Genomic DNA, 12,431 nt, shown 5'->3' with positions numbered 1-12,431 from the left:
TAGTTAGGGGTTCACCAAGAGAGGTCATATAAGGTATTTATTTTTGCAAAGTGTTGCAACTGTATTGCTAAGTGCTATCCCTGTAAATACCCTTTGTGAGGACCCTCGTGTGTCAGGTGCTGATTTCTGGGATTGCATTTTAATAGTTGTGTTTGCTGTCTGATAGGAGTGGAGTTCATAGTGCCGAGGACGGGCTTCTACTGTAAACTCTGTGGCCTGTTCTACAACAGTGAGGAGACTGCAAAGACCACTCACTGCCGCAGCACCGTGCACTACAGGAACCTACAGGTACACGCGGATCGGTGAAACTCCGGTCCTTCACGGGATGATGATGATGGTGATGATGAGAAGGAATAACATGATAATCCGGATTTTAATTCCACATTGGATTCATTCTTTCGTCCCCGAATTATATGAGGAGGCTAAATATGTTTGCGCAGACACGCTGTATGTTCTGTAAGTACATATACAACATATCTGCATGTGCTGTCACACCTTTCTTACTAATGTAATGTAATATCAAAAATTAAAATCTGTATGCTGGCATACTCCACTGTACTGTGGGCACAGCTGGTGGTCCACAGTCAGTGTGGTCTGGTAGCAAGATTCACAAGATCACCACCTGTTGCTGAGTTATCGCTTCATAGACATTCAGCACATGCGTGTTATATTAAGTTTCTTCGCCTTTCTTCTTATGTATGTCTTATTTTGGGGATAGATCTTGCTTTAAATCTTACATCAAATATGATGTTTTCTAAACAGGATTGCAAAAGACAGTTAATATACTAGCATACTAATAATATTAGTTTTGATGATTATATGACTTTAAATTGAATGTCTTTGTGCTTTCTACTATTTGTTGGACAAACAAAGGATTTTAAAGACTTTCTTACTTTTACATTTTATGTACTTTTACATTTTATGGCATAAACAGTTAATTGAAAAAAATACTCAACACATTAATCAAAAAGAAAATGTCAGCTGGGCACACAAACGAGCACAAACACATAACGAACATACACATTTGCATGTAAACTTGAAACTGTATTCGGTTTCTTAATATTGGCCACTCAGCACCGAGTCATCTTGCATTTCTCTCGTCCCCGGCTGCACAACTGAGGCAAGCCGGAGGAGCAGCAATTCAAACTTTTGATGGATTTACATTCCGAGAGGGGAAAAAACCCCAGTTTTAAACAGTTGTGCCGTCTGTCATGTACAGTACATACACATTCACAGATATTAGCTAATTATTGTTTACATGATTATCAATTCAGTTCATCTGATTCAGCATGAGATGCAGATTTTCACCAAAGTATTTAATAGCTGCACAAAAGGAAGAAAAAGAAAAGAAAACGGCCTCTGAGAGATTAGCTTGAAAAACCATGCTGGTGGAGAAGACTTGCCAGTTGGTTGTTTGAACGCAATGCTGACATTTATCAAGATGCAGCTTTCTTGTCCTGACCTTTCTTGAATATATATAATGTATATATATATTTATATAAGATATATATATGGGATTAAACAATTTTTCATTTCTTCCACTTGTCCACAGAAATACCTGTCCCAGCTGGCAGAGGAGAGTCTGTCGGGGGTTCTTGCTGAAACCTCGGCTGCACAGTGACATCCGCTTGACTTCTCACGTCTTGTACAGCGAACAGCAGAGGAAAGATTCGTGTATGTGTGTGTGTGCTGTCGGTGCCAGGTTATGGACAACTACGAAAGTGACACGTGAAAGTTAGACTATGAGGACAATTGCACTGGTTTTGATATTTTGGGAGAAGGAATGTTTGGATGTCTTGATTGGCACTGACAACCATAGATATCTACATTTTGTAAATACCTGGGGCTACAGTATTTAATTGCTTTTTTTTTGGTTTATCAATTTTCTTACAGTTTATTTTATTGGATTGTGTGTGATGAAATGTATTTGTTATTTTTTGGAATGGAAATCTATTTGCAATGATGTGTAATTACTGAGAAGACACATTTTTACAGCATGGGCTTATGTTAGTCCATTTTCTGATTTTAAATCAATTTTACCAACAACGATACAAACTGGTTGCAAAATGACTTGAAATATGTGCCACAAAATGTTTTGACTCAGTTAAAAATATGATTCTCAGGTTTGTTGTATGTGTTTAATAGATGTATAGCTTAGTACACAACATTACATTTTTATTTATATGTTTATTTAAAGGCTCTTGCTGTTTTTCTGTCCTCTTGTCATCGATGATTTACGTCGATCAGGTAGAAAGGTAAATCATTTGGATTGATAATGATGCAGCTATGCAAAACATATACATTTTTTGTGCATATTTTGCATGTTGAATTGAATTCATAAAGCAATCCCAGTCATATTTGCCGACATATGTAATGCCTTAAATATTGAAGACCTTTTAAACTGGACCATGTGTTTAATTTATCAGCGAAACAAGCAATGTTTCATGTTACAGTGATTTGTTCAGAGGGATTATCAAGCCAAATTCTGTTTTTGTATACTGTGAATACTGATCCTGTGACATCAATGATAGTGTTGTTTTCTTTGACAAGCTTTTCATATGATTTTTGATGCAAAAAACGTAAATAAACATTTTCAAACTTGTATTTTTATTCTCAAATGAACTTTGTGTATAGTCTAACATATTCTGTGTGTTATATAGTGTATAATGGCAATACAACTATGACACACGCCGAGTACAGTTCACCCATCCATGTTCTGTAATTTACCAGTTTATGGTAGGGCTTGCGTGGGAGTGTTGTAAAAGAGCTCCCCCAAGTGTTGAGGCATAAAGACACATCTGGGTGCTAAAACTAAATTGTTATGATGTTTTAGTTTGTTTGGACATTTAACACTGATCCTGTCCAAGATGATTGTACTTTTGTTAAAAATGACACTATCATATATTTAGTCTGCTTACTCACACAGTAGTTTTACACAACATATTATTTTTAAGTGAACTGATCAGGATGGTTAACGTGCGTTGGCCAGAAGAACAAATCATTATCATTTAAACAACCAATCATTATCATAAATATCACCATCGTCATCATCATTATTTAGCCAGAATGTTGTGATGATGATGATCATCACAACATGATGATGTGATAACGTCCCAAAATAGAAAGAGCAGCTCTGCAGCACCACCGATAGGGGGCAGCACTTGTAAACAACATGAACTAACCGGAACATGCGAGAAGAAAAGTCCGTGTTGCATTTTTATTGGTTCTTTGTTAAAAAAAGAAAAAACCGACGCGACTCCAGCCAATCAGAAAACACAACGCAGATACGTTGCTGGGTAGATAAAAGAAAAACAACAGGACTCGAGTCAGAGTTTGAAGCTTGGACGCGGCCGACGGTCAGTGATTTTATTTATTGTGAGTTATTTAATCGACACAAAAGAGTTAGACACGCACTTTTTATACGTCTGTGTTGTTTAGGATTTAATGGTGTTATCGATGCACGCGGAGCAGTTAGATATTAATGTTATCTTTTCACGACTCGTGACGTCGTCAACAACAGATACATTGCGAGTCAGCGATATATGACAACGGTCAATAAACTGCAAACCGCAGATTTAGACGGTGTGTCTGAGTAGTTGTGGGTTTATATGTGCATTTAGATAATCTGGAGTTTGGTGTTGTGACGCAGCTCTTCATTTTGACAGTTAGCATTGAAGCTAACGCAACGCTAGCCATTGTTTATCAACAGAGTGACTTTGAATGAATGGGGGGAGGGGAGGCTGCAGCATCATGTCCGGGCATGTTATGAACTCTTGTCTGCATATAAAACGTCTGTTTCCTCTTTGCAGGTATCATTTGACATTATTATTTTTTATTTTTTTGCACACTGCTGCAAAATCACTTTTCTTTTGTAAAACATGGCAACTGACTGCGCAGCCTGGCTGATCGCAAACCCCGTTGGTAAGTGTGTCAACTGTTTAAATGCCTCATTCGCTGAGTCTGATGTGGGGCTTTGGGGCTTTTCTATGCGGATGTGGTTGATTGCATATTTTCTTGCACTGCTTGTAGGTTTTGTGATGTTGAATATGGCACTGGTATCATTCTGCCACACCCCCTACTATGTTGTGGTTGTCTTTAGTATGTAAGCCAGTCTGACATAAAACATCCTGCGTTTATTGTATTTGCACATGGGCCCCTGCTGCAATATAGATAACAAAGAAAAATGTATGTAGCAGCTCTAGTCTCCTTGATCTGTTCTGCACATAAAAGCTACTTTACTCACAGTTTGTCAACATTGACACTCTTCCCCCAATTTTGTCTTGAAATCCAACAGAGGCAGAGGACCTGAGTGACTCCTTGGTATCTGAAGAGGAAGACAATACAAGATCGGTTTTCAACAAAAACATAAAAAATGAGATCAATGGCACCTGGTTGTCCTTGTCTAGCAACAGCATCCATGAAGCACGTCTCAAGGCGAAGGCCAAGCGGAGGCTGAGAAAGAACTCGTCCAGGGACTCTGGCCGGGGGGACTCGCTCAGCGACACCGGGGACGCGGTCAGGGGAACCTCGGTGGCACCCGCCAGCCCGAAGAGCAAGCTGCTGGACAGGAAGTCCCGCCTGGGCAAGGGAAGAGGTCTACCAAAGAAGGGTAAGAAGATTTCACATAATAATAATGTTGTCATGTAACAATGGAACACTACAGAGATCAAATGTCTCCGTTTCCCTAATGTTCAATGGATAACCTTTGGCTGGTCGTCACCGGTCGTGTTTCAGTGGCCTTCATCATCATGTGACCTACTTGTCGTCACCGGGTGGCCCTCCCGTCTAGCAGCCGTAATCCACTTAGCATGTACACAAATGGCGAGGTGATTCTGAGCAGGTCACTCCCATCTAAACGCACGCTGTTCTTTTCTCACCATATGCTCAGCCAAGCTTTTCTGGACATTTCCATGAGAGGTTAAACAATAATCTATGTGGTTTTAGTGAACCAGAAGCTCTTCGATAGTGATAATCTTTCAATGAATTTGATGTGATTTGAAGGTTTCATCGTTTGGTCTGTGCCTACAAAAACAGCTGGCTGTGGTTTTAAGGACAATTGAGTGTAAATTGACTTTATTATTAAGGAGCATTTGTTTGTCCTGTGTATGAGGTTTGTTATCTGTTTTAGAGTCACTGAAATAGCTAGAGATATATATTTTCTTGTTGTTGGTGACCCTTCTTATAACAGCATTCAGCTGATGTTGCATAATGGCTTTCTTTCTTCGTCCGATTTATACATCAAACCAAATGCCTTCTCCTTGCCCGTCACCGTAATTCAAAATGAACACTGACACCTCACACATGTATAAGTAGATCAGAATTTAGCACGTGTCAACATGACTCTGTCCAGCTGTCACTTACTATGGGTCCTTATTCAGAGATGCAAGTATGCAATGCCTACTTGTATGTCCTATTAGACTGCTGTACACTTCAGTCACTTTGCTCCCATGGGCGGTTGAACTGGAGCAAGTAGAGCTTTTCTTGGCACAATGTCTGTTTTTTTTGGTTGCATAACAGAACTGTCGCACCGGTGGAGCTCTGTTATTTGAGCTGTGAGCTCTCCTGCATTAAACGTCCATGTATTGCAGTATTTGCAATACAAATACAGTGGATGTGCAGAATCTGTGTCCTGCGTAAACTAGCGTCCACCATGTTTTAGATGCTGACGTTGTGCACAAGCAGTGTGGGGCTGTGCTAAATATAGTGGCATGTGCTGTATGCCACATATTCTTTAGGGCTAATGGAGGTTTTAAAGCATGTCACCCAAGCTGCTTGGTATCGGGCTTCTTAAGCTGTCTTCAACGTGCTAGTGCTTACCTCAGACCCAGCAGATGTTTGTTTGTGTAACACTTACAAAGACGTCCCCACCCCAGATAGAGGGATTATATCACAGCACAAAACTGTAGCATGGGTATTAGTACAGATTACGCATTACAGATTATGATCCATATAATTTAAGCAATATTATTATAACTATGGTTTTACTTGTTTTGACCACGGAACAAGACCTTTACGAAGTCTAGCTCGTGCTATAAACCATAGCTGAGAGATCAGGAAGTCTGAAAGAGAGTTGTGGAAAGTTTTTTTTTTATTTTTTATTTTTTTATTTTTTTTTTTTTATTTGGGTACAGAGATCATACAATAATGTTTAAAATATATTGTGTGGTTCTGACTAAACCACTGAGTAACTGCCTGCATGCTTACGTTTAAGGCCTACTGGTTGAATGCATCTCATTTCTCTTGACTGTTGTTTCCTTCTTGACGTTAGAGCTGTACCTACACTTGAAAACGAATACGAGAGACTTAACATTAAGGCCTATAATGAAAGTCAGGCTCTTAGCTCATTCTAAAGACTTATCTTAAAAGTAGCACCATACAAGTGTGTGTTTGACCCTAAATTGCTCGTAAGATTTAATCTAACAAACGTAAACACTTGAGGTTTGAAGATGTTTCCCTGCTGTCGACCATTTCACGGTTATAAACGTTCCGAATGTGTCCCGGTTTATTTCCTGTTGCAGTGTACGTGTATGTAAATGGCATCAGCTGACAGGAAGTAAACAGGGACCCAGTAGCTGTTGCTTTTACAATGTCATTCTGTTGAAACGGCCCAGGGATCAGCATGGCCTTTCTGTTTCGGTGTCTCAATATTTTGCGACATGACACCATGCTCTGTAACCTGTAACCACCTCCTAATGGTTTCACTTTGAAAAGGCGTCAACGTTGTTTTTCAGGAGTTATATTTCAGGAATATCGTGTTCAGAGAGCCTGGCGCTCCCAACAGCCGCAACTTAACTTTCTTTCCATGAATGAATTGGGAACTATTAGATAAAAGAAAATCAATAACACTCATGTTTCACATTAACCAGATATGTGTGCCTCTAAATCTTCTGAAAAGGACACTGCTCGTGGACTTTCACACCACGTTACCTTTTTAAAATAGACGATTGTGATGTAGTCAGACGTCTAACATCGTCACTGACCTTTGTCTGCAGGTGGGGCTGGAGGAAAAGGTGTGTGGGGCCGATCTGGTGAACTTTATGAACAGGAGGCGGTAGATCAGAAAGACCCCAACTATGACGGAGCTCAGGTACCGACTGTGGTGTCGATATTGTACGTCTTCTTTATGCATGTAGTGTTTGGATCAGCGTGATCACTTGTAGAATCTAATGCAATCCAATACACTGCCCTGCAATTTAAAGACAATATGCAGAGCTTGTTGTTTTGTAGGTTTAGTTTGTGTGTTGCTGTTCTAACTTGCATCATATTGTACGTTTATTTTGTAAATGATTTGACTATACAGTGGATAAAATAACAAATTTGGAATTCATCTGTGGCGTCATGTTAATGTCTGATAAAATTGCCGTCGTGTATTGAAGCTCCTCCTTATTTCATCTCTCAAACACTAGGAAAACTGTGTGTATGAGACTGTGGTTCCTCCGCTGGATGAGAGGGACTTTAAGAATACAGTCACCCCCATAGTGCAAGAGTACTTTGAACATGGAGACGTAAATGAAGTAGCGGTAAGTGTGCAGGAAACAAACCCGTCAGTAAACACGTTCTCATGCTTAGCAGAAGAAATGACATGAACAGAACCATCACGTGCGCTAGTTAACGCCCGTCTCTTCATCCAGGAGCTGCTTGCAGAACTGAACCTGGGACCCATGCGGAGCGAGGTTCCCTCGCTGGCTGTGTCACTGGCCCTGGAGGCCAAAGCCAGCCACCGGGAGCTCACCTCCAGGCTGCTGGCTGACCTGTGTGGGCCGGTGCTGTCCCGCAGCGACATGGAAAGCTCCTTTGACAAACTGCTCCTAGAGCTGCCCGATCTCGTCCTGGATACACCCGGAGCCCCGCAGGTGAGTCCCCCCCCGAGGGTCTGGAGATACGTACGTGTGTGTGTGTACACCCCAAGCTCAATTTTGCAACTTATTCTATGCGCTTGTGTTAAATTTCCTTAAATTGTTCTCAAGTCAGGATGGGTATTAACTGAGAAATCCAAACTGAAAGAACTTATATTGACTTAGTTGACAAATGTCCAACAAGCTAACATTCCACCATGTTACCAGGACATTTTAACAAACTGATGTCCGTCCCATTACAGTAAACACGAGACTCGTCACAATGCTGCCCTGAAAGTATGCCTCTGTTTGAGACGTCGTGTCTTCTGCACAGTCTGTGGTGGAGCGGAGGGGAACAACACTGGGTTGATGTGTTTCTGTGTGTGTGAGAGAGCTAGTGTGTGTGTGTTCTCTCCTTTTCAGCCTGCACAGACATGAGATCTCTGTCCATTGTCCGTCTCTGCTCACAAAATGCAAGCTCAGCAAAGGACGCTCAAAGGGTTATTGGTCCCCCCCCCCCCCCCCCCCACACACACACACACTCCTCCTGTCACGGTTTCATTGGGGCTCACTAGTCATTTCTGTCCCACTCTCGCTGTTCTCTGTGGGTTTAAATGGGTATTATGACTCTGCCCAGCCCCCCCCCCCACCTCCTTCCCTTTTACCCCTTTTACCCCTTTTCACGCTTCTCTTTTTCAGTTTCTCACACACACTGCACTCTCTTCTCTTTCTCCTCGTGCGCCTGCGAGTCTAGCCACAGCCCCACGGGTCAAATGAGAGCTGCCTGTTGTCTGAACAGGGACAATGATCAGTGATCAGCGTTGGCTTTGTCCAGGCCAGAAGAGCAAAGCCAGCTCTTTCTTTTCCCTAAATCACGTGCCCACACTACTGTAAACAGATGCACACGAGCCAGTGTTTTTATGGGACCACTTCTTCAAACTGAAATTACTTTGTAATTATGACTTAATGTGTAACAGAATTGTTTGTTTGACTTTCTTAAAGGAGTGTATTAAATCAATTAGATTTCATGTATTCTCATGCAACACAACTGTATTTCATTAACTTGTTATTTACGGAGGACAGGGCACTGATCCTTGAAGTCATTTACATTGTTGAGTTTAAATATGGCTTTGTCTTTTGTTTTCGATATAGAAACAAAATTAATTTGTATTTTTTATATAGGAAATACAAATAAATTCCCAGATAAAAAAAAAAAGGGATAATTTATTTTCATTATGCAACACATGGATGGACAACGGAATTCAGTTGTAACGCAACAAACACATGACTGAGTACATTCCTGTCGTGCGCTTTTTAAATTAGCATCATAAGGGATTTAAACGGCAGCAACACAAACATGAGTAGGCAGAATAACATTTATATTAAACTGTGCCATCTTTCAATATTTTTTTTGTTTGTTTACACTTTTTTTCGTTTCCAGTTGGTGGGTCAGTTCATCGCACGAGCTGTCAGCGACCAAATATTGTCCGAGAGCTACATCGAGGCCTACAAAGGCAGAGTCGACTGTCAATACACAAGGTACTTTATGGTCGGATTTTAGTGATTTTCGTCTCCTGTAGTATTATTATTATTATTATCACCTCAGAGGTTAGCCTGTTTTTTTTAAATTTTGTTTTAATCCTGCAGAGTGTCACTGGACCGGGCGGCAGTGCTGCTGAAGATGAGTATGGAAGGCCTACGCATAGACAACCAGTGGGGGACAGGCGGGGGACAGAGACCCGTCACACAGCTCGTCAAAGAGGTAGATTACATAAGGCGGACCGGAGAAGACCTGTTCTTTATTACCACTCGTCTAGTATCCGGTCCGGTAAATTCACCAGCATGAAAAAGGCAACATAGACACGATAATACTCGGGAGAAGTTTCCGTTGGTTGCAGTCTGCAAACACTGCCGGCAAATCCTACACACCGGACTTTTAAATGTACCTGCCTGGGTAACAGTCTCTGAGGTTATTGGGTGTGATACCATGATTCATAAACTATAATCGATTCTGCTTAGAGCCTTAACACATCCTCAAGTCCAAGAGTTCCCTACAGTTACAACGGATTGGTGCTCTTTTTTACAACTTTTTCTAGCTGTTAAGAATAATTGCCGCAGGTTAATAATTGTCATTTCCTCTGTATTGTCAGATGAACCTGCTGCTGAAGGAGTACATCCTATCCGGAGACAACAAGGAGGCTGAGAGGTGCCTGAGAGATCTGGAAGTTCCCCATTTCCACCACGCGTTTGTCTACGAGGTAAAGGCTTTGTATTAGCTTGAAGCAGAACAGCTTCACATAACCCGTGTGTCAGAGGCCAAACATGAGAAAAACCTCCTGAAACGGAGACAGAAAGTTTATTCTTTCATCATTTAAGAGATCCCGGTTTGAATCCCCATTGAAGAGTGTGAACACCTCCTGGTCTCAATTAAAAATATGCAGATGAAAAGCTATGCACTGCAGTGAGTGCTTCTTGTGAATATTTGTGTTCAGGCGATAGTGATGGTGTTGGAGTCCAAAGGAGAGAAAACATTGAAAATGGTTCTGCAGCTTCTCAAGTCGCTCTCTGCCTCCTCCGTCATCACTCTGGACCAAATGAGAAGGGTAAGGCGCCACCCGGTGTTTGAATTAAGCAATGCACGTAATTGTTTCACTAAGAAACCGAGCAAGGACGTAGGTTTGATGTCTACGTTGGTAGGGACACACATTAAGAAGGGAGGGGGGGAATTTTACACATCAAACACTTAATTTTATGCATTCTGGTGAATTTTTCTGCATCCATTAATGGTGACAAATCTTTATTTATGTAATGGGAAACGGGCACCAGGTGAAAATTCAAAATATAACAATGCAATGGAGCGTAATGCTGTAAGGCTCTCGGGCATTCTGTATCGCTTTCAAATATTTATTCTTCTGTAGATCAACTTTTCTCATTTAATGTTATCTCTGCTGAGTCAACACACCTGTAGGCATTCTTTCTTTCTTTTTTATCTTCCCCCCTCTGTCCTCACCAAAATATTGGTAGGGACATGTCCACACCGTCCTTATGCAAACCTACGGCCTTTATAGATAGTCTTCTTTTCTTTCATAGGGCTATGAAAGGGTTTATATGGACATTGCTGAAATCAACATTGATGTCCCTCGGGCATACTTCATCCTGGAGCAAGTTGTTGATAAGAGCTTCAGTACGGGAATCATTGATGTGAAGTTAAGAGATTTTTGTCCCTGTCGGTAAGTGCACGCCCCTGGCTTTCTCAGAGACGCACCATACGCTCTTGTTTCCATGTTGTTTTTTTAAACTGTGTTATTATGTTCTGTCTGTTGTCAGAGGCCGGAAGAGATTCGTCAGCGAGGGAGATGGTGGTGTTGTCAAAGTTGAAAGTTACTGAGACCTTTTTACGTGCCAGATTTCCTGATCAGAAAAGGATGAAGCTACTTTTTTTACTTGTATATTTTTCAAAAAGTCAGGTACATTTTTTTCCCTTTTAACAGTCAAAAGAATGTACATTTCTCAAACTGAAGTCGGGTAAAAAAAAACAAAAAAAAAACTGCACTTTTGTTTGAAACTGAAGTGGATCACTTTCTTCAAGGTGTTTCAATACAAACCCTTACATAAGCTAACCCTTAAAGTGCCACGCCTTGCCGTGTCAGTCATTTCATTGTTTTGTACGGTATTTTCTTGATTTCACTGCCACTCCTCGTGTGTTTTGTAGAAAGCAGTGTTTGTACAGAGATGACTGGCTTGTGTCAAAAGATTTATAAAGAGGAAATTAAAAAAAAAAAAACAGAAAGGGGAGCGTGTTGGTTAATTGCAATACTGGCCCCCTAAACTAGCTGCCGTTTCTACGCTGTGCTGGCTTTTTTCCCCTTTAAATTTCACAAAGATGTCATTATTGAAGGTATGAAGACATGAGTAAAGTGCAAAAACAAATACCAGTTGGATAACTTCACAAAATGGTGTTTTAGAATGTTTATTTTTATATCTGGGGAATACTAGTGTGTGTAAAATGTACCATGTATTGCTCCTTGTTTGTTCATTAAATCACTTAAATAATCCAAGACTGTTTTTGTGAATGTCACACGAACTACATCTTACGACTTCTTTGATCCGACACATTAATTGCTCCGCCCTCTATTCACACTGTTGAATTTTGTATGCATTAATGCCAAATTACAGATGCAATAATACAAATGGAGAGTAGAGAAGAAGTATACAGGTCTCGGTAGCCAGCCACACTGGAAAATCTGGCAAGCGATAGATGTAACTCCTCAACTCTTAAGCTCAGGTGACTGCTTCCCTCCTATCTTATCTGCTCTATGAAGCCAAACAATCGGTCACTTCTTCATATTGCACTTGACTGTCCATGGAAATATCAGTGCGTGAAAACCCTGGATCTTCGCCAACCGTCAGAAGGCATTTTCTGCCAATTTGACCATTCCTGCTGTTTTGAATAGTTCACTGGTCGTCTACTGCAACTGCTCCTTCATTGCCAGTTCCTGCTGCTTGACAGCCTCCTGAGCCTCCATCTGCATCTTCTCCAGTTTCTCTAGAGTGACTGATTTGAGTGGGAGAAGCTTCGGCTTACACAGAACCATG

At 41.0% G+C, this 12,431-nt stretch overlaps 2 protein-coding genes across 3 annotated transcripts in view; both read left to right on the top strand.

The window, feature by feature from the left end:
* Window positions 1–1,621, top strand: part of rbm20 (RNA binding motif protein 20) — a 40,908-nt gene extending 39,287 nt beyond the window's left edge. Inside the window, exons 14-15 of the mRNA XM_076090841.1 lie at window positions 167–288; window positions 1,553–1,621. Coding sequence (XP_075946956.1) covers window positions 167–288; window positions 1,553–1,621 — 191 coding nt within the window. The remainder of the gene's footprint in view (window positions 1–166; window positions 289–1,552) is intronic.
* A 1,627-nt stretch (window positions 1,622–3,248) lies between these two features.
* On the top strand, window positions 3,249–11,881 carry pdcd4b (programmed cell death 4b). Of its 2 annotated transcripts, none has more exons than XM_076090386.1 (12): window positions 3,249–3,356; window positions 3,810–3,921; window positions 4,295–4,609; window positions 6,993–7,087; window positions 7,407–7,520; window positions 7,632–7,853; window positions 9,277–9,374; window positions 9,483–9,597; window positions 9,986–10,093; window positions 10,328–10,438; window positions 10,926–11,065; window positions 11,163–11,881. In XM_076090386.1, the coding sequence occupies exons 2-12, from the start codon at window positions 3,879–3,881 to the stop codon at window positions 11,221–11,223; spliced, it is 1,422 nt and encodes a 473-aa protein (XP_075946501.1). In that variant the 5' UTR covers window positions 3,249–3,356; window positions 3,810–3,878; the 3' UTR covers window positions 11,224–11,881. The 2 variants fall into 2 exon arrangements, with proteins under 2 accessions (XP_075946501.1, XP_075946502.1); XM_076090387.1 differs by having other exon boundaries at window positions 3,341–3,375.
* Window positions 11,882–12,431: the final 550 nt, after the last annotated feature.

The sequence above is a fragment of the Anarhichas minor genome, unplaced genomic scaffold, assembly GCF_050575085.1.
Source record: "Anarhichas minor isolate MPS153535 unplaced genomic scaffold, ASM5057508v1 ptg000012l, whole genome shotgun sequence".
Classification (NCBI taxonomy): Eukaryota; Metazoa; Chordata; class Actinopteri; order Perciformes; family Anarhichadidae; genus Anarhichas; species Anarhichas minor.
The sequence above is the reverse complement of the archived record's forward strand: the minus strand, read 5'-3'. Positions and strand labels throughout refer to the sequence as shown.